The 23,026-nt window shown below is 35.1% G+C and overlaps 1 protein-coding gene across 1 annotated transcript; it reads right to left on the bottom strand.

Moving 5' to 3' along the window:
• Positions 1 to 5,026: 5,026 nt before the first annotated feature.
• Positions 5,027 to 22,218, bottom strand: Tace (ADAM 17-like protease Tace). Its single transcript, XM_080171073.1, has 13 exons — positions 21,894 to 22,218; positions 21,156 to 21,289; positions 20,797 to 20,915; positions 19,095 to 19,232; positions 18,812 to 18,819; positions 18,451 to 18,542; positions 17,980 to 18,035; positions 17,554 to 17,625; positions 12,720 to 13,816; positions 11,945 to 12,051; positions 11,473 to 11,577; positions 7,057 to 7,124; positions 5,027 to 6,762 (listed from the first exon to the last, which is right to left on the bottom strand). The coding sequence occupies exons 1-13, from the start codon at positions 22,126 to 22,128 to the stop codon at positions 6,654 to 6,656; spliced, it is 2,340 nt and encodes a 779-aa protein (XP_080027199.1). The 5' UTR covers positions 22,129 to 22,218; the 3' UTR covers positions 5,027 to 6,653.
• Positions 22,219 to 23,026: the final 808 nt, after the last annotated feature.

Raw genomic sequence — 23,026 nt, 5'->3', positions numbered from 1 at the left:
CTTTTATAGGAGCCGAGAAAATCACGTTTCCCCCTTTCTGTCTCTGACGAACAGACGGACGGACATTTCGAATTTTAGAGTAGCTTCGCTACTAAAAATTTCAGCTATCTTTTATAGGAGCCGAGAAAATCACGTTTACCCCTTTATGTCTCTGACGACGGACAGTCGGACGGACATTTTGAATTATAGAGAAGCTGCGCTACTAAAAACAACAAAAAAATACACCTTGGAGGAAAGAGGGCATCGGACAATAAATTGTACAGGTACCCAAAGAAAACACGTAGAAACTATATTCTAAAGTACTGTGTGATGCATAAACATACCTAAAAATACACAAAAGCATTCCATGATTAAAATGCAGAATATCTATCCCCTTATCCTGCCAAAAACTAGAATAGATAAAAATGTAATTAAATTAGTCTCTGGCACAGTTTGTACTGCATCCATAATTAAGGATAATCTAAACAGTACAGTACCGGCGCGGCGCTCCTCCTCCATAATAATGGATTTATTATTACTTGGATTTTACACCAAATTATCACGAACTCTAATAATGTGAACCGTGTAGATGGCTAAAATATCGATCATACCTCCTACTAGATAAACGAACTGACCAATAAATCATGTCCAAGTTAGCAACCAAAATTGACGAAATTTTTTCCCCCGTTCATAATATCCATGTAAAGTCTACATTAATTTTTTAGTAGCGAAGCTACTCTATAATTTACTTTGTTAGTAGCAAAGCTACTCTATAATTCACTTTGTCCGTCCGTCAGTCCGTAATGCTATGGGGGAAATGGAATTTACTCAGCTCCTATAAAAGATAGAATGCTGAAATTTTTTGACAACATTCCCATTATTAAGGAGCACAATTGACTATAAAACATCATTTGCGGTCGGACCGATTTTTAGCAGGTTTTAGGCTATTTTTATATTTTTCACATTTTTCTCCATATCTTCAGTGTTTATGGTCCGATTTTCAAAATTTTTTCAGTTACAGATATCAAAATTAAATTTTTTGTCGTTTAAAGAAACAATCATGAAGGCCAGACTGCCTTTTTAGCAGGTTTTAGTCTATTTTTATATTTTTCACATTTTTCTCCATATCTTCAGTGTATGGTCTGATCATAGAATAAGGAGGAATAGAAATATAAACCTCAAATATTTTAGGGAATATTGAAGAAAAGTTGCGCTTGCGCAATAAAAACATAATATGAAACTTGAATGGTACACATGTCAAGTTGGGACAAAACTGAAATAATATCTTTTTAATGAAAATATATCAAAAAGTATTAGATTTTTCCTCTAACTTTATGTCTTTACTGCATAGAAATTAAATTTATGTTTATCTAATATTGTTTACATTTCACCACTGTCAATGTACTTTATGACGCAACTTGCGTAATCACTCGATTACGAAATGCAAACGTAACTTGCGTATAACTCAACAATTAATAAAATAATTTATGATAATAATTGAAATTAAAATACTTAAAAATATATAATTGGATATAAACATCTTTTACTCTCAGACCTTGAAAGAATTAAAAATCAGCTGCTAAGGATTTTTTGTAAATAAATTCATGCGCAACCCTAATACAAATGCCGTGATCATTATTTCTTAACCAAATATTTTTAAAGTCATTTTTTTACTAAATTCATGTTGAAATGAATTTTTGTTTAAAGTTTTGCTAATACTATAAGGTTTTAATCCATTGTGAATAGGACAAATATGGCTGGACAATTGGCTGTATGGCTTTTAGTATACTATTAAAAAAGGCATTTATTTTTCATATCATTTCTCGATAATATCTTAAATCATATGATTTTACTACAAGCCTTGTAGCCATTTAGGGCTTTCAAAAGTTCCAATTTTATTTCAGGCTAGCCAGGCAGAATCTTCTACCTGGATTCTATTCTATACTTATTCTTCTTTGGGTCCGATTTTCAAAATTTTTTCAGTTTTAGATATCAAAATTAAATTTCCCGTCTTTTAAAGAAGACAACCATGACGGCCAGACTGCCTTTTCAGCAGTTTTTAGGCTGTTTTTTTTATATTTTTAACATTTTTCTCCATATCTTCAGTGTTTATAGTCCGATTTTTCAGTTGTAGATATCAAAATTTAATTTCCCATCTTTAAAGGAAATAACCATGACGGCAGGTTTTAGGCTATTCATAAATACATTTAACACTTTTTTCCATATCTTCAGTGTATATGGTCCGATTTTCCAAATTTTTAAAGTTTTTAAGGATTTAAAAATTAAATTTTTTGTCGTTTTAAGAAAACAACCATGGCGGCCAGACTGCCTTTTATCAGGTTTTTGGCTATTTTTATATGTTTTACATATTTTCCAAGATCTTTGTTTATTTTGATCCAATTTTCAAACTTTTATGGGATATCAGTATCAAAATAATTTTTCCCATTGTTATGAGCATCTTTAATATAATTTACTTTGACCATCGTCATCATACAAAATAAAACAAGGTTTCATATTTATTTTATCCAATAAATCTATTCTTGATTTTAGTAAAAACCTTTAAATCTACCTGTACGTATTCCTATCTACGATTTTTTGTGCTTCGCTACTTATGGATGTTGTCATCCTTGTTTTTTTTATAAAACTTTAATAATCCTCTTTTTTATATTCTTACATAAAAATAACAGGGTGTCAATCTGTTTGTGTGTGTCTTTCTAATTACAGTGAAAGATCTTGGTAATCTCTGGCCCGATGTGTCTCTCCTAATTAGTGAAGCTTCTTTTATTCGATGATATCAGAAAATTAGGATTTGGCTGGGATTTTTAGAGAAGCTTTGTAAGTGCCTCTTTATAAATAAAAAAACAACTTTATTATCATAGAACTAAAATAGGATAGTACTGAATTAGCTAGGCAAAAAGGACATAGGCCATAATTTTGATCTTATCTTCAACTATCTCATTCATACTACACACAGAGTCATGAAACATACAAATGAAGGAACAAGAAAATTACATGAAAATAAAACCCTTGAAATATCAAAACTTACATTTTTTTGTAATCAATTTCATACTCTAAATATAATATTTATGTATATTTTTTATGAAATCCTTAAAAGTTGTAGAACATTTGCAAGGTTTTTTTTATGCAGTTTCCTGAAAAGTAGAAACCAATTATCCATCTGTTATAGAGATTTGATAGACAAAGAAACATTCTATTTTGTCATCAAAAGGGTAAAAAAATAAGATTATTTACAATTATTAGAAAACGAATTAATTTGAATGATTACCTAACCTTTGAGCCCTGCGTGAAACATTGACATTTTTATAGTATAGTCAATACAATCAATCTAGAAATGCTCACTTCCTATGTTTCCATCCACAATGGATTCATTATTACTTGGATCTTACATCAGATAATCATTTACTCTAATAAAGTGAAACTTGTTGAGGGCTAAAATAACGATCTCCTCCATCCACTCCTCTCTAAAGGATTAACAAACTAACAAATAATAATGACGACAATTTTTCCCAGGTCATAATATCCACGTATATTCTAAATCCATTCTATCAACAATTATCTTTTAACTATGTCAAAATATTTTAAATATCAACATGTAAACAATAGACTAGACGTACTTAGTTTCTGGTTATGATTATAGAGTTGCTAGGCTTTCTAAATTGAATATGCATCTGTATTCTCAGAATTATATTAATAGGGCGATTCTAACATACTTATGAACGTTTAGACCTACTCAAATGCAGAAAAGCTTCGCTTTTAAAAATAAACACCTTTTTGGTCGAAATGATAAATTTTGAGGCAATAAAGTTATTTCTGTTTGTGTGCAATATTACACTGTAATTATTATAAACAAAGAAAAAATATATTTTTGGAAGCAATTATTTTTTTTCTGATCTAATATCCCCCATTATAAGTTTGATGAAGCTTATGATAATATTATAATAACCATTTGACATATCTCAATAAGATTAGAATAACTAAACACCCGGTATAGTTAGAAAATATATATTTATAGAATGTATAAGACAAAAAAATAGTCGTAAATTTAGCTTGCTAACATGGAACTCATTTATTGTTCAGTTCGTATATATTCAGTGGGAGGGGATGGAGGAATCGTTATTTTAGCCCGCTGTGTGCTTCACTTTAATATAAACTTAAAAATCAGGTTTAAGATCCAAGTAATAATATATCCATCGGTATAGTTAGCACGTCACTTCTAAATAATTATGGTGAGACTGAGTACATACCAATTCTATAATTAGGGTCGGTCCGTCCGTAACGGATAGATATTTTATATTCAATCTAAGCATGCTAGAAATGTCCTATATATTTCATAACAGAAACATTTAGGTACGATTAAGAAAGGGTAGCATCTCTATAATCGTTACCAGAACGTCAGCATTTGAAACAAATTTTTTTAATTGACATTTATTGTAGGATATAATTAGCAAAGCATCTCTATAAAATTATCTTAAGAAGGTAAGCATGACCGTAACAAGCATCATTTTTTAAAGGAATTTTCGAGAAGTTCACTAGGATTTAAAGATTAATTTTCTGTTTATTAAGTTATGACACTTTACACAGTGTGATTTGAGAGCTTCACTTCTTTGAATTTTAGCATCCGTGTTTATTAATAAATTATCATATTTAGCGGCTGTGTCCCTAAAGCTAAAGTTTGTTTTCCGTTTAAAATAAAACTTCTTTTAGAGACCACTTTTCATTTTTGGAATCTTATGGATGAGTAAGGCTACAGCTAAATAAAAAGGCAGCCGTCCGGCTGTAGCCGCTATGCTAACGACAGATATGGCTGCCTGGCGACGGTTGCTTCGCTCCTAGCCTATAGGGGTGACGGGGAAGGTCAGGAACATATCCTTAACCCACCTAAGATATATTCAAAGCTTCCTGAAAAGAACAATAATTTCGAGTCAGTATTTTCTGAGATCTTTAGCTTCAAACAAAAAAAACCTCACTACTTTATAATAAGAATAGGCTAGGAAAACTTTGAACTATATCAATATTTCAACATCAGTTCTTTCAAATATTTATTACAATAATGTAATGATTAAACAACATTATAACTGCAACATTTACTCAGCAATTTTAATTCATTTAAATCATGCATTGTTTGTGTAATGATTCTAATATTATTTTCAATCCCCTTCAATTACAAATCCTTATTATTTAGGGGTTAAGTATCGAGAACAGGCTTTAAATTTAGTTTCACAAAATTCAAATCGAATTAAAATCGCTAAATATCTGTCACTGTTTTTACATAATATTAATTATTATGTGTAGGAAAAAGGGATAATTACAAAAAAAACTAAATACACCAACTTATATAAGCTTATAAAATGAAAATAATGCTTTTTTACTTATTCTATTGCATATTTATACAGTGGAAAACACACAATTCTGTGTCATTAATCTAATATTTTGATTTACGGGATGTTAGCGTATTGGTTTTTTTTAGTACATTATCCCTTGTTCCTGAATAATTTTGATATAAATTTCATGATTATTTGACTGTTTATTTAGAGATCATCATATTTCAATAATAGTATGGCAAAGTTATAGAAATCTTTTAAATTTCTTTCCAGTATGGCTTCAAAACCGATTAATATCCGCTGGATTAGAATTGGTTCAGCCATACTGAAAAGTCATGTATAGCATTGTATTACAGACAATTTTCCATGAATAACAATATAAAATCTTAAAACTAATACCAGTGTCCAGTATTGTTAGCCTGGGCTAGTTTTAATTTTTTCATTTTAATATACACGGAAAGCTGTATATAATACGATGCGATAAATAACTACTATAAATTTAAATTAATATATTTACAAAATGTTTGTATTTTTAATCCAAGTCACCTAACTTTTCTATTTTGCTAGGTTTTTCATCTTCCAGCATTGAATATAACTTAGATATCAAAATATGACCCATAAATATTTTTTTTATTATATTGAACTGTATTTGAGGGTTTGGCGAAAAATAAGTTTATATAGAATCTAATAGTCTGAAAAAATCAAAACTCGATCTATTCTGTTAGAACCTAATAAAATTTTGACTTGAATTAAATTATCATTAAATGGCCTATCAATTTAAAAGATAAACATAATACCTTTATTTTTATACTTTTAGTTTCAAATCTTTGGTGGTATTTTCTAGCTGTTAAAAAAACTAATATTTTAATATACAATAATTACAAATATTACAATACACATTAACACAAAATATCACTTTAGTAATTATTGATTATTTTTAAATTGGATATAAAATCACTTTTTCTTGTTTAGTGTTTTTTCATCTTCTTGGGCCTTTATTAACTACTAGAGGCTGGGGTACTGGGGAATGGGTGGGGAAGTTGACTACCTACCTATTAACTTAAATTTTAGTTTTTAAAAGATAATGATTTAAGAGGGCGTATTTATTTTAATAGCGATTTCGCTTGGAAGGCTATAGCACCCTTGGTTGAAATGTTTGGACACTATCAGTTTGGAACCAACCCTTCAACAGTTTTTGAGCCAACAATGGGATAACGTGGTTAAAAAACTTTGAGTATTATTGTAATTTAAAGTCTAATGTCCACTCCCTCCCTTATTTCACTACTTGATTCAGATATTAAGACATATCAAGACATCCAATAACTAGGTATTCTATTTATAATGGCTGGCTCTAGCGTCTGCACTAGTGCCCGGCTGTTGATCCGCCCCAACTCCGCCTCCGCCCGTTGCACCGCCTGTGTAGTTTTGCCGTTTGGGTACCCTATTATTTTACAGAGGATTAATTCAAGTTGTTTATTTTGTGACAGATATTTTTTCAATTCTCTACAAACAAATTTCATTGAAGTGAACGTTTTATCCTGTATTCTTAAGCAGCTGGATGTGTAAGATTTGAGACTAGAAAAATTTTATCAAAAGGCTGGACTGATGGGCCTTAAATTTTAATATTAGCATTTTTCTGTGCTGAAAGTACATTCGACAGTAAACTTTCAAAGAACAATCGAATTTCAAGTCAAATCATATTATTATTATGGCACAACTTGTAATAATGCTCTGCCTGATATGAATAACTCTCCGCTTGTCTTGTGGGTGTATCAGCTCATCCTGGCGTCTCCATTCCCAATCCTTAAATAAAATAAAATTATTAGGTAATGTGAAGGTTGTCTCGTGGGTGTATTAATTCATCCTGGCGTCTCCATTCCCATCCTTAAGATAAAGTTTATATTATTAGGTAATGTATAGGTTGTTTTATATGTGTCTGAATTCATCATTCCTAGCTCTTAAAATAAAATTCTATTAATTAATAAAGGACAACCAAGCTTTTTTTTAGTGAGGGGATAACTAAGAGGTTTCGGAGTTTTTTTGAGTGGGGAGGGGAGTAAGAGCCCCTTTCTCTTTAAAATTCTCGTAAAAAGAAAATTATAACTGCAAATCTACATCATCATCATCATCATCAAAGGCTTTCAGCTCCGTCAGAGCTCCGCCTCTCTTGCTAGTTGGCAACTATTTTGGTGTCTTGACATATTTGTTAGTGAGAGAATCTTCCTACAGAATCTACAGGGTCCAAATTTAGGCACATATATTCTGGCCGCTGTATCTTCTTGTACCGGCTCTGGTTCGAGTCCCTGCCTTATCCTACATGTTCTTTGGTGTCGTTTAAAGTTACTTTTTGTTATGATTTTATGACACAAAGAACATTTTCTTGTGTCTGATGATCCGGTACTTGTTCCTTGGCAGATTTTGGTATGGTTGGCTAGGTTCGCCTCTTGTGTGAAAGACTCGTTACATTTATCACAGGTGAAGTTTACTTTATGACTAGATGCTTCATGGATGCGTTTTATATGCACAACTAGGCCTCCTTTACTCTTGCATATTTTCCCGCAGGTTTCACATCTGTTGACTAGGTCTTGTCTGACAATATTGTTTCTGTTGATAGGTTCTGACACATTCTTGTTTCCTTTCTTCTTGTCATATTTGTAAAGGTAGCTAACTCTTTTCTTGACTATTTTTCTCCATCTTTTCCTGTCTCCTGTCATTGCTCCGATTTTGGTGTAATCTAGGCCTGCCTCCTTTACTAATTTCTTGTAATATAAAACCGTCTTCCTCTTCTTTCCAGGTACTTTCTCTACTGTCTCTAGATCTTCCAGCCATCCAAAAGTGACTGATTTCACTATTCTGTCGTCTTCCATCCTCATTAAGTGTCCAAGCCTTTCTAGACACCTTTTCTCAATCTTTAGTCTAATGGATCCTATGCCAAACTCCGTCCTTATGTCTTGCATGTTTACCCCATTTTCTTGCATTTGGATTAAAGGGGGTTTAGTCTTGCTGCTCCAGATATACCTGTACATTTTGTCCACGCAGCTCTGGAGCTTCCTAATCTCTCCGACCTGCCACGTTCTGACCTGGCAATCAAACAACATGGCACTCTCTGCACAAGCTTGGACAATTTTTGCTTGTGTTCTCTTAGACATTCTTGATCCTTTCAGCTGAGCTTTCACTTTAACCCAAGCTACTCCAGCTCTCTTTTTCCGCTGTTTTATGTCCTCTTCTGGTCCGATCCAACTGCCTAGCATCCGTATCTTATTACTTTCAGCTGTTCCAAAAATTACCTCCTCTTCCTTGTCGTCATTGTTCTTTTCCTCAAACTTATTCATCACCTCCTTAATAGCTCTCAGTCCTTGTTCAATCTCCTCCTTCCTACCAATCACAGAAGTGTCATCGGCAAAAAGTTCTTTGTCCACTTTGACTCTCTTGGCTTCAGAGTTTCTCTTTTCCCAGGTGCTAGTTGAAGGAAAAGATGATCCAGGTACAACTTTAAAGCTGATACCCATCTCAAGCCCTGCCTCTTCAGCCTTTCTCTTTCTCTGTTTCGTCCCAACCCTCATCACCACCTGGTGGAAGACATTAAACAGTACAGGGGATGAAGGGTCTCCTTCTCTTAGTCCTCTGGCTGGAACCCATGGCTCGCTTTCTCCTTCTCTACTCTTTATTCTGTACTCTGTTGCTTCATGCAGGCCCTTTAGAACTCTTAGTGCTCTCTCTTTCATTCCGTATTTTTGCAGGATTCCCCACAAGGCAGGTTTGTTCACCCTGGGGTACGCCTTTCTCAGGTCCAACAGTCTAGCTACTGGCATCCTTCTGTCCTCCAGCATTTCTCCTTTGGCCTCTAGTCTTTTCTTCAAGTCGTTTACATCCTCCTGGATTCGGATCATCACCTGTGTAGCGTCAGCAGTTGATCGTTCCTTCCTGAATCCAGCTTGGTCGTCGTCCAGTATTTCCAATTTCTCGGCCCAAATCCTCAGTCTGTTGGCCATGATTCTGGCCAGGATTCTGCTTCCCATAGCCAGTAAGCAGACACCTCTGTAATTGTCACGTCTGTTTCGATCACCCTTCTTGTGTAAAGGAATGACCAGTCCAACTTTTAGTTCTCCTTACCATTTCTCCGGACCATTATTGAACATAAACTGTACCAGTTTCACTACTCTACTTATTATTTCTTCACCTCCTTTTAGCAACATTCCTAATCTTACACCATCTCTTCCTGGAGCTGAGTCTCTCATTTTCTTCATCTCCTTTATTATCTCTTCTCTCTGTGGCGTTTCTTCAAGCATTTCATTCCACATCTCTGCCTCCTCAGTGTTGTACATAGTCTCGTCTATCTCGTTAACAGCCTCTTCAATTTCTTCAGGAAGGTTTTCAAATCTGTGTTCGGACACACTTTTAAAATGTTCTCGAAACTCCTCCTTGGTTATGGTTGTAGTGTCTGTATTTCCTTTCCATCCTCTCCGTCCAAGTTCTTTCATTATCTTGTACATTTTACCATGGTCTCCTCTTCCTTCTGCTATTGTACATTCACTAATTTTCTCCTCCCACCAATCCTTTTCCCATCTTCTCATTTCACGTTTCATTTCTTGTCTGGCATCTTTAAGGTTTTCTCTGGCTTCGTCTATATCTCTGTCCAGATCTTGTTGCAGTGTTCTTGCCCTTTCACTGAGATTGTTTCTCAGAGATACTGCTCCTGATATTCTGCTCTTCAGTCTCTGTAGCTCCTCCTCCTTTCCTATCATCCATGGGTTTTCTATTCTCTTTTCTTCTTCACCACAGACTTCCTTGGCTGCCTTGGTGACAAGATCGATTATTTCTTGGTAGTTAGTTGTGTCAGGTGTCTGTTCTTCTGCTTCCTCTCTTTCATTTTCTTCTATTAAGTCATTTATCTTTTGTCTGTATAGCATGGCTGTCTCCGGCTCCTTAAGTTTCTCCCATCTTATTTTAGGTATTCTTTTCCTCTTGTCAGTTGGCCAGTGCCATTTCTTTATGTGAATGACAAGTTTCTTGGGCTTGTGGTCTGACAAAGTCATTTCTCCTATTGTATTTACTTTTCTTGCATATCTGTGTCTCTCTTCAATCCTCATAATAAATCCATCAAGTTCGTACCAGCGTCCTAACATTCTGTTGAACCAGGTTCCTCTTTTCTTGTGGTTGTAAAAACTATTTACATATGCAAGGCTGTTCTCCTCACACCATCTGATTAGATCTCGACCTCTGTTGTTAGATTCTCTTAGTCCAAACTTTCCTTTGACTCCGTCCATCTCCTCCCCTCCTCCGACATGTGCGTTAAAGTCTCCTCCTCCAATAAATATATCTCGTCCTGCCCATTCTTTGTGTTCTGTAAGTACATCCATTTCAACCTCAATCTCGTCCTCATTGTTTCCAATAAATACTGGTAGGTATGTAGCTGTTAAAGATAGACCTCTTGTTTTCACAGATACATGTCTCTTACTTATTTTCTTTGCTTGACCTCCTTGACACCATCCGTCTAGCAGTTCTCCTCTAAGTAGGACACCTGCCTTTTCCGAAAATATTATCGCCGTCAGCTCTTTGCCTTCCCCAATCCATGCTACTCCTTCTTTCTCTGCTCTTACTTCACTTAACAACACTGAGTCCCAATTTTCTTTTCTTGCTTTTTCTGCCACCTGTCTTGCTTTCTGTTTATTAAAGGTTCCCAGAGACATTCTTTGGACATTCCATGTTATGATGTTGTATTTGTCCTTTTCACTTTTCTGTTGTTTCCTCTTCTCCTGTCTCTTTGTTTTCCTTCTTTCTCTCCTGTTGGCCTTCCCCTCCTCTGTCTTATCCCTCCCCGGTCCTGGGTTTGGGTGAATTGTCCGCAGCATTATTTTCACCCTTTGTCCTACTGTTCTCTCGTTTTCAACACCAAAATAGTTGCGGCCCAGCTTGAGCCTTCGCCAGTATGTTTTTATAGAGAGAGGTGTTGTGGCTGGTAACACCCCCCTCTGCTGCCTAAAAAAGCGCCGCGGGTTGTCCTCCTTTGCAGGTCTCCTCCCTGGCTTGCTCCTCCGGCCTCCTGGATTCTTTGCCGTCGGTCTCGTTTCCGTTTCCGCCGTTCCCGCTGGTCCTGCGGGGAAGGGATCCATTTGCACCAGCCTGCAAATCTACAATAAAACAATTCTACCTGTTCGTCTTCCTCTGATTTCTTCTTATCCGTCCAGCTGATTACACAGCTGATAGGTATCCAGATTATTATGGAGATTATCAACACTGTTCCAACTACATTGTCCTGTAGGTTTTGGGGATAAAGTTTTATATAAAAAATGGGCAGTTTATGTTTTATTGTTATGTAAACGTATATAATCACTAAAAGAATGCAATTACATCAAAAACAACCTAAAAAATTTAAAATTCAAAGAAAAAGGCGAAAAAAACAGGCAATCTTTTTGGAGACCACTTTTTTGGAGGTCTCTTAGGCCATACTATTGAGATTATGACAGTTTAGAAAATAAGTTTTGAATATTTCATTACAGCCGATAAAACAAGATCTTAGCTGAAAAGAAATATCATTATAGAAATAAAGCAGCAAAAAGGCTATCTTTGTTGCATAAATATTAGAATTATTTAGCTTATTTACTTAAAACTTTTATTCCTGCCTTTAAGAATTTGAGTATAGAAGTCATACTGATATCTTTAAAAATATCAATAATTCTGACAATATGGTCACTGCTGGATTTCTCACAAACTCCTTGGTGACAGAATCCTGGGTGCAATGAAAACTATAGATTGTAGTGTAGGTAGCTAACAAGAACGTCCAAGCTTTTTTGAGGGGTTTCAAAGATTACGAGGAGTAAACACTAGAATGAACACTCCTTTAATATTTATGTAACAAAGATGATAACAAAAGGTTACACCTAATATATTTGAAATGTGTTTTAAAACTTCTTTTTCAATATTTATACCATGTTGAAATTGTAATAAATAAAGAAAATAATATAGAAGGCTATCAAAAAAATGATTATTATTTCTTTTAAAATCTATCTAAGCAATTTCATGTTGACATGACTGTTGTTTAAATGTTGAATGTCTTTAGGTTAGGTACTTGATTTGTTGTCAAGGCTTCTGTATTTTCCAAAATCTTTTACGTTATTAGATGATTCGGTCAAAACACTTAAAGCCAAAGCAATTTATTTTTAACTGTTTACTTTGATTACTATATGGATTAGGACGATTATTTTGTAAAAAGTAAAGCAAAAAAATAAGTTAAAAATATTTTAAATCAGGAAAAAAGAATAGGAAAATGTTAAAGAGCAAATTTTTTTTATAGAGTGTCTTTATACTTTTAAATACATACAAACATATAACCATAATTATAAAGTAACTTCGCTACTAAATCATTAGCCATTGTTAATAATCTATAGTTGTCCTTGCCTTGGAAGCAAGGGGTGCCGTCGGGCAGTATATCCTCCGGTTTAACCGCATTACACGAACTATTCAGCGTGCGGCGGCAGCAACGTTTGCAGGCGTCGTCAATATTATCACACATACAGGACTGCTCGCCCTGGGTCTCACAAAACGGAATACACTTGCCCTCCCGACATTTGCCCTTCTCAATGCAGTTAGTGTCATCCGGCATGTGGTCGGATTTCGGACAGTCGGCCGAGCTGCCGGTACATGAGGATTCCTTTTCGCAGGTGGCATAATTTGCGGCACGGCATTTTGAGTTCGCCGCCATGTACTGGCAGTTGTTGCAGCAGGGGCTGTTCTTGTCGCTGCAAATGCTGCCTTCCCGCAGTTTGCAGTTCTCGTCGCAACAAGGGTCGCGATCCTCTGAGCCTAGGAGGCCGGCGTCACATTCTTCTTCACCCTCAACCCGCAGATTGCCGCAGAATGATTCCTCTGGTTCGGTGAAGCATCGCGACGACTTGGCTAGCAGTACTTTGCGGATAAACCGTAGTGAACAGGGAGAAAATTTCTTATTGTTAACATCATAGCCGGACACACTGTAAGTGTACATGAGATACGATCCTCCTTGGCTAGCAGAGGGGCTACATTCGGGGATGTCGGGATCGTGTTCGGACCCCCAGTTGTGGCCGAATTCATGGGCCGTCACTAAATCGGCTTCACGGGTAATGACCCGTTGGCCGTAATGATTTCGACTAGAACTTAATCCACTGTTAAGATATAACGTGTAGCCGTTTTTAAAGTATTCTGGCGTGCAAATACCGCCAACACTATTGCGTCGTGGCGATCCGACATAGGCCAGTCCCAAAATACCGCCTTCAAATTTGATATCAGTAAACAAATGTGCTAAACAAAAGTCTTTATGCGTGTATTCACGGCTGAAAACTTCCAGCAAATTTCTGACATCCCATGAGGAGCGTAGCATATTGTAGTGCACCTCATTTTCCCGGGTTTGAGTTGCCTTCCTATGGACAACTATTTTCTTGATGATGAATCCCATGTTAGAAAATCCGCCAGATTCTATTGTGTCACGCCAGGTGGTCTCCTCGTAGATTTTGTGAACCCTGAAATGTAAAAGTTTTTTATTTCATCCTATTATGGACAGCTAAATGAAAATTTATAAGATCCGGGTTAACAAAACTGGTTGTTATTAATTTTATGACGTTTCTTTTTAATATTAGTAAAAAATTGTCTTTAATACGATGCTTTGCATGATTTTTCCGTATGGCTGAGAACCGGTTCTAATCCATCGAATATTAATCGGTTTCCAAAGAATATCTAGGAAATAAGGGGGGGGTTTTTAATGCAACCATCTCGTAATCAGTGATTAAATGGCACTTAGAATTCGAATTTCGATCTGAAATTTTTCATGAGTAATCCTTGGTAGGTCTATTTTCCCTAAATCGAACAAAAAGTTGGAAAAGTAACGGCTGGCGGCTGGCAGCTCAGCCGTTAAGCCGTTTTTTGCCTATTTTCAGGGCAAATTCATCATGAATTACGTAGGAATCAACTTTTAAAAACATATTTTGGGTTTAATTCATGGTAAATGATAGCTATAACCATTTTTTAAATTTTTAGTACCAGCTGCTAAACGGCTAGAATCGGCTGAAAACGGCTGGGAGCTGCCAAGAGTATGAAGGGTAGATATGGCTTGTGACGTATCTAGGGGTAGGTTTTTATGGCTGCTGAGCTCAAAAATACTACCAAAAATAGTGGCCGCCCATCCATATGGCAGCTGGGTAACAGCTGCAGCTCAGCTGGGAGCGACCTAGTAGAATGAGTAGATAGGGCATGTGACGTGTCTAGGGGTTAGGTTTTTATGGGTGCTGAGCTCAAAAATACTACCAAAAATAGTGGCGGCCCATCCATATGGCAGCTGGGTAACAGCTGCAGCTCAGCTGGGAGCGGCCAAGAGTAGAATGAGTAGATTAGGCTTGTGACGTGTCTAGGGGTAGGTTTTTATGGGTTCTAAGCTCAAAAATACTACCAAAAATAGTGGCCGCCCATCCATATGGCAGCTGGGTAACAGCTGCAGCTCAGCTGGGAGCGGCCAAGAGTAGAATGAGTAGATAGGGCTTGTGACGTGTCTAGGGTTAGGTTTTTATGGGTGCTGAGCTCAAAAATACTACCAAAAATAGTGGCGGCCCATCCATATGGCAGCTGGGTAACAGCTGCAGCTCAGCTGGGAGCGGCCAAGAGTAGAATGAGTAGATTGGGCTTGTGACGTGTCTAGGGGTAGGTTTTTATGGGTTCTAAGCTCAAAAATACTACCAAAAATAGTGGCGGCCCATCCATATGGCAGCTGGGTAACAGCTGCAGCTCAGCTGGGAGCGGCCAAGAGTAGAATGAGTAGATTGGGCTTGTGACGTGTCTAGGGGTAGGTTTTTATGGGTGCTGAGCTCAAAAATGCTACCAAAATTAGTAATGGCCTTTCAAAAGGCAGCTGGGTAACAGCTGCAGCTCAGCTGGGAGCGGCCAAGAGTAGAATGAGTAGATAGGGATTGTGATGTGTCTAGGGGTAGGTTTTAATGGGTGCTAAGCTCAAAAAAAACTACCAAAAATAGAGGCGGCCCATCCATATGGCAGCCGGGTAACAGCTGCTGCTCAGCTGGGAGTGGCCAAGGGTAGAATGAGAAGATAGGGCTTGTGATGTGTCTAGGGGTAGGTTTTTATGAATGCTGAGCTCAAATTTACTACTAAAAATAGTGGTGGTCCATCCATATGGTTGCTGGGTAACAGGGGTAGATCTGAGCTCAAAAATACTACCAAAAATAGTGGCGGCCCATCCATATTGCAGCTTTACAGCTGCAGCTCTTCTGGAAGCAGCCAAGGGTAAAATGGGTACATAGGGCTTGTGACGTGTCAAGGGGTAGGTTTGAATAGGTGCTAAGCTCAAAAAAATGTGTGGGGTAAATTTTTATAGGTGCCAAGCTTATTAATACTCCCCAAAAATAGAAAGGCCCATCCATATGGCATCAAGGTAAAGGCTGCTGCTCAGCTGTAGCTGTTACCCAGCGGCCATATGGATTGGCCCCAACTATTATTGGTAGTGTTTTTGAGCTCAACACCCCCATTAAAAGTTAAAAACCCCTACCCCTAGAAATGTTACATGCTATATCTACAACATATACTTTTGGCTGTTGTTAACTGTTTTCAGACGTTATTGGTAGTTTTCAGTGAAATCTAGAAATTAAGAAACTGTTACTAGTAATATGTCCATGAAATGAAGTTATAATGTTAATTGGGAGAAGTTTAATTCTACTGAAATAATAAATTTTGTGATATTCTTCACACGTCACAAGCCCTATGTACTCATTTTACTCTTGGCTGCTCCCAGCTGAGCTGCAGCTGTTACCAAGCTGCAATATGGATGGGCTGCCACTATTTTTGGTAGTATTTTTGAGCTCAGACCTACCCCTGTTACCCAGCAACCATATGGATGAACCACCACTATTTTTGGTAGTAATTTTGAGCTAAGCATTCATAAAAACCTACCCCTAGACACATCACAAGCCCTATCTTCTCATTCTACTCTTGGCTACTCCCAGCTGAGCTACAGCTGTTACCCAGCTGCCATATGGATGGGCTGCCACTATTTTAGGTAGCATTTTTGAGCTCAGCACCCATAATAACCTAACCCTAGACATGTCACAAGCCCTATGTACTCATTCTACTCTTGGCCACTCCCAGCTGAGCTGCAGCTGTTACCCAGCTGCCATATGGATGAGCCGCCACTATTTTTGGTAGTATTTTTGAGCTCAGCACCCATAAAAACCTACCCCTAGACACGTCACAAGCCCTATGTACTCATTCTACTCTTGTCCGCTCCCAGCTGAGCTGCAGCTGTTACCCAGCTGCCATATGGATGGGCTGCCATTATTTTTGGAAGTATTTTTGAGCTCAGCAGCCATAAAAACCTACCCCTAGACACGTCACAAGCCATATCTACCCTTCATACTCTTTGCAGCTCCCAGCCGTTTTCAGCCGGTTCTAGCCGTTTAGCAGCTGGTACTAGAAATTTAAAAAATGGTTATTGCTATCATTTACCATGAATAAAACCAAAAATAAGTTTTTAAAAGATGATTCCTACGTAATTAATGATGAATTTGCCCTGAAAATAGTCAAAAAACGGCTAAACGGCTGTGCTGCCAGCCGCCAGCCGCTACTTTTCCAACTTTTTGTTCGATTTAGGGAAAATGGACCTACCAAGGATTACTCATGCAAAATTTCAGATCGAAATTCGAATTCTAAGTACAATTTAATCACTGATTACGAGATGGTTGCATTAAAAACCCCCCCCTTTATATAAATTTTTTTTATAACAACTATTTACAACAACTTAAAATCGGTAGGTAGGTAATTAAAACAATTACTTCCAAAGAAAAAACAAGCAAGTTGTAAATACATTAGCCGAAACCATAAAAATTGTTAACTTTTAGGTATACATATTTCTTTTTTAGGGAGTTTCTCTTCTTTTTCTTCTTAAAGACAAACCTAACTCCCGAAAAGAAAGGTATACCTAACTTTTTTTGTGATTTGATAATTCAAAATAGGCCAAATCATATTAAATTTCTTAGGCTAGCCTGGTTTTTTTGCTTCCGAAGTCTTAATATTCCTTTATTTAATTATATACTAAGACAAAGTAATAATTTGGTCAATTATTATCATTTAGTTTATTTTAAAAACTCGTGGCACTGGAAAATATTAATACTAACTTATTCTCGTATTTAAATGCAATTAAAAATCTACATGTTTGAAATATCAGACATTATTATACACTTCCCCTTAGAATTCTACATACCTGTCAATAAGACTGATTAGATAGTTGACTGTTGTCTTAGAATTTGATCCACCCATCTCTTTGTAAAATCTGAGGAATTACAGATTATACAAAGTTATTTATAAAAATTTATAAGCTTAATCCTTTTATAACAAATCTGAAAGGTTTACCTCAGAGTGCCTAGCGAGCAAAGACTTTCTTTGAAAATATATTAAAATAAGGTGGTGGCAGTTTTTCGTACTTGTGTTTTTCCTTAGGTTAGATCATTTTGGGTATAGGGTAGCCCGCATTAATTAGGCCCTCCGCAGTGGTTAGGCATAAAAAAAATACCCTCGCCAAGGCGGGTTCTGTGCTCGCTAGGCTCAGATAGGATTTTCTAATTTGATTATAATTATCAATTATTATTTATTCTATTATCTTATTAATTTGTATAATTATCTTTTCCTGTAATCAGCGACTAGAAGAAGAGGGCAGCGGGTTTGTCTCAAGGCTCCCTCGCCTGTAGAGTTAGGTTATGTAACAATCTATTTTCTATTTATTTGTTGTACATATAAATATTTAGACAAAAATTGAATAAAAAAGTACTAAAGTTCAAATTATTTTCCCTTTTTTTCTATAAAAAATTTTCAATCTTTTGTCAAATTGTACTATTTTTCATAATACACTGCATAAAATAATCAAATGAAAGAATTATTTTTAGCCTTCCAATATAATTACCACGAAAAAACTACAACGATGCAATGAACAAAAAGTTGACACAAGTAAACTTTTCATTAATTCCTAAAAGATAGAAATTACCTATGTAGTTTCTGACGTTTTCTCAAATGCTATATAAATAATGTTTTCATATCTTTGTGGGCAAAATTGTATTGTATTTCTAGAATATTCATAGCAAAAAAAAGATTGTTATTTTCCTGTGTTAGCATAGAATGGTTCAGATCTCTTGGTCCTGTTGAGACCTCCATGGTCTGTCCCTTCCTTGTCACCTCCTAGTGTCATATTCAACGTTTATTTTAAATAGAAAACTGGATGCTCTGTGATGACATTCAATTTTAAAAGTTTTACTAGAGATCAAAAGTTAATAGATAAGACAATGTCCGATAAATTGATGTACATCCCCAATTTATAATGATACACTAAATTACCACTTCTAAGTTTTGTAGATTACAATTACTGGTTGAAACGTTTGGGCACTCATCTAAATAACCCAACAATTCATAATTAACTAAAAGCTCTGAAAGTTGTTAAACGAACAAATAAGAAAGCGTTATTATAAAACTTTGGGTGCTCATTAGGTAGATATGTAATTAAGCATTACTATTAAAATCGTATATCTTACATACAACTCTATTCTGATAAAGATATTTTGATTATTACCTATGGTAATAAAATGACAACACATTTAAAAAGAGATTAAGTATTGTAAATGGTTAATTCTCGCCATAATATCGACGAATATTTGTAAATTAAATATAGTTTATTTTTGGATGGTAGGTACTTATTGTTTAAGTTTTCAGGACGGTTTATGTTCAAAAAGTTAAAGAATAGAGTAGCTAGGCTACTAAAATTTATTTAAATTAACGTTGATCATTCCTTCATCATACTCCACTGTGCCGTTCTCTTTCACAAAGTCGCATACCTTTGGGGGTATGAAGTTCTGTTGGTTGGGTTGTGTCCACGAGAATTTAATGTCAGATTCCCTAAAAATATTTTATGAGTTAGGTAAGGAAACCTTGAGGGGGTACCTATACAGTTTTGTTGGTTAGGTTGTGTTCACGAGAATTTGATATCTGATTCTTTAAAATATAATGAAAGTTATGTCAGAGTGGCAAATATTCAGGAGGTGATGTGGATCATAGAATTGCAACAAGGTTTTGTGTTTTTTTTTATGTATAGATTGTTTCTATATTATAAACCTACCTAAGTAGGATATTAGCAATCCATGTAAGTAAGTAACTTACCCGTATATTTTTTTGTCAACCTAAATAATAAACCTATCGATTTGAATAAAAAAACTACCTACTAATATAGGTTTAAAGCTATCATGCACAGTGCAAATGAAGGTGCTTTGACTTTAGTGTCAGAACCTAAATTGGGACATAGTGCATTTCATTACCCTAGGTTAGGTAACTTTATTTCATTATTCAATAAAATCTAAAATGCAGCGGTTTTTCAGAAAAGTAAATTTGAAAATTTCAAGTTCAATTTTCACCCACTAGGAGTTACCGCATAATCATGACAAGAAAAGCAAAGATTATTTATTTAAAATTTTGAACAACTTTGCTTTTATAAAGTTCTTCATAAAACCACTCCTGAAGTGAGTTAATAATGGCCATTTTTATCAACTGCTTTGCTAAGTTCACGGAAATTCAGCCTTAAATAAATCATATATAGAGAGGTTTTATGACTAACTTTATAAAAGCAAAGTTGTTCAAAATTTTAAATAAATAATCTTTGCTTTTCTTGTCATGATTATGCGGTAACTCCTAGTGGGTGAAAATTGAACTTGAAATTTTTAAATCCAATTTTCTCAAAAACCGCTGCATTTTAGATTTTATTGAAAAGTGAAATGAAGTTACCCAACTAATGGTAATGAAATGCACTATGTCCCAATTTAGGTTCTGACACTAAAGTCAAAGCACCTTCGAAGGCACTGTGCATGGTTTTTGTTCTGATATTTGTAAGTGCATTTATGAGCAATTTGTTATAAAAAAAACAACCCATAAAAACGGATTTTTAAATCAATTTTTACTTAATTTTGACTTACTAGCCTATAGTCTGATTCTAGTAAGTGTTTTCGAAGTTTCTATATAATAACTCTACTCTTATACCTAAAAAATAGTTTAAAACCTACCCATAAGCAATAATAGTCTGTTGGTCCTACTCTGGTTATTGCCTCCAAGAATGTACCATGTTATAAACCTACCCTGTTAGCTAAAAATAGGCTAAAACCTACCTATACGCAATAATAGTTTGTTGGTCCGACTCTGGTAAGTGCCTCCAAGAAGGTTCTATGTGATAAACCTACCCTATTAGCTAAAAAATAGGCTAAAACCTACCTATACGCAATCATAGTTTGTTGGTCCGACTCTGGTAAGTGCCTCCAAGAAGGTTCTATGTGATAAACCTACCCTATTAGCTAAAAAATAGGCTAAAACCTACCTATACGCAATCATAGTTTGTTGGTCCGACTCTGGTAAGTGCCTCCAAGAATGTACCATGTTATAAACCTACCCTGTTAGCTAAAAATAGGCTAAAACCTACCTATACGCAATCATAGTTTGTTGGTCCGACTCTGGTAAGTGCCTCCAAGAAGGTTCTATGTGGTAAACATCCTCGTCTGTCCGAATATTCGCGGTTATCACTCCTTCATCAATGTGAACCTTAAAAATAAATTGAGTTTTAAAGCAATTCTGAAAAAAAGATTCAAACCTTGTATCACAATATTGGTGCTTTTAATAAATTAAGTGGAAAATTCTAACCTTTTCATTAAACTTGGTTTTATTTTTTTCATATATTAATTACTTTGGCTATCTTTATGCTATTTTTAGTTATATATAAACTTCATAAAGCAAATCTCCTCTATAGGTAATCAATCTACATACGTATCCTAATTATCTTACTTGAGCTTTAGAGTCCCTCTCTCCAAAGACTCTACCATCATAGAAAGACTCATGGTCAATATGAATCCTGTTTTCTTTCTCCATGCCATCTATCTCATCCACCTCCACTGCTTTGAAATTTGATGTTAAAAGACCTAAATATGAATTTAAATGAGAAAAATCAGAGTAATTATTTATAATATGGCTTCGAAACAGAGCAATATCCGCTGGATATATTGGAAGCAGTTCTCAGCCATACTGAAAAATCATGAATAGCTTTGTTTCACAAAATTAAAACCATAAGATTTTTACCAGTTTATTAGCCCCGAAGCGCCTAATTTTAATATCAGCGTTTTATAGACAGCTTTCCGCGGAAAGCTGTCTATAAAACGATGCGATAAATAGCTATTACAGAAAAAAAGCATATAAAGTTTGGGAAATCAATGACTCATTCACTATGCTAACACAATCTATAATGTCAAAACTGTTGGCATTCTATTAATATTCAGTTTCAAGATTTTATGTCGACATGCAATAGGTATGGATTTAAGTGAAGATGGTCATGACTGACAAAAATCGACAGTCAAATGTCTTTATAACTACATACCAATGTTGAAATATTAAAGCGACGCACCTGTTAACAAGGGCGAAATTTAGTAAATAAATATATCGCAGCCAAACACTATCGGAAGGCTGTAAAGTAAGACGTACGGACGATTATAGTAATTTTTTAATTATAATAATAAAATTATGTGTTACCTTTAGCTGGCGAAAGAATAAGCCTAAAATTCTTGCCCAAGGCTTTAAAATCAATTTCTTTAATTGTATTATATTTATGATTTGAGGGGTTAGCCCCTCGTTTCACAATTCTATGCCCAATTTCTGAGGCATGAATAGTTTCATAATATTTTAAGTTTCTATAAATATCACTATCACAGCAGGTTTGGCTTAAAATAATGGTCAAAAAGACCATGTTTATATAAAAATGATTCATTTTTAGCCTTTTTTTTTGTAATATTTTTCTTGTATTTTAAGTTTTATCCATTTTATATTATTTGTTGCGGTCTAAGAGTTAAGACACAATTACTTTGTCTGTTTGAGCTTAGCTTGGCCAATTTCGAGGATTTACTGATCAGCTGTTCTTTGTTTTTATTGATTTATTTTGAATTTAGCGCATAAATGTCGTCTTTGTCGTAAAATGTTTTTAAGATTTTTGTAACAGATTTTTAGTTGAAAATTAAATTTTTCTTCTTTTAATTTTACATAAAACTCCGTTATAGATCAGAAAAATAATATAAAGCATAAGTTTAATAAATATATGTTTTTTTTGAAAAACAAATAAAAATTGCCCATGGTAGAAATTTTGTGTAATGTCTAGACTATAGTTCTAATGCTTATATCAGAATATAGCTTTAGCTACTTTTAGCTGTTGTTCATAATGACGATGGTAATATCAGACAATTTAGCTCCTATGACTGTGTATGATAATATGCAGTTGAATGTAAGTCAAGTTCTCAAATGGCTTAAATGGTCGAAACACAATTAACATAAAAAATTGCACATTGCAGGCCTAAAAAATGATAAACCTAGCTTTTTTACATTTAATCTGATTGAAACTTAATTTTAAACCCATTTCTTTTCAGAAGAAAATAAAAGTTTCTTTTATACTTTAAGAATAATTTGATGAATACAAATCTTTGTAAATATTTAAACAAAACAAATTCTTTGGTGCTATATTTAAATGATTGCTTTCATAAGGTTTAGAGATTTTTTCTATTTTTCCCCGTAATATCTCCAAAACGGCAAAATTGGAATTGATATCTATTTCATAAAAAAATAATGTTTGTCATAAGAGGTTCTAAGTTATTTTTACAATGTGCAGCCATTCTATC

This window comes from Acartia tonsa, chromosome 1 (assembly GCF_053477335.1).
Source record: "Acartia tonsa isolate MP-2025a chromosome 1, ASM5347733v1, whole genome shotgun sequence".
NCBI lineage: Eukaryota > Metazoa > Arthropoda > Copepoda > Calanoida > Acartiidae > Acartia > Acartia tonsa.
Note: the sequence above shows the minus strand (reverse complement) of the source record. Positions and strands in the feature narration are given on the sequence as shown.

Coding starts and splice junctions, on each gene's coding strand:
- Tace (XM_080171073.1), bottom strand. CDS start 22,128: ATGAATCATTTTTATATAAACATGGTCTTTTTGACCATTATTTTAAGC. Junction 18,036..18,450: donor CTGAACCATTCTATGCTAAC/ACAGGAAAATAA, acceptor TAACCTAACTCT/ACAGGCGAGGGAGCCTTGAG. Junction 7,125..11,472: donor AATCAGAGGAAGACGAACAG/GTAGAATTGTTT, acceptor ATTTTATTTAAG/GATTGGGAATGGAGACGCCA.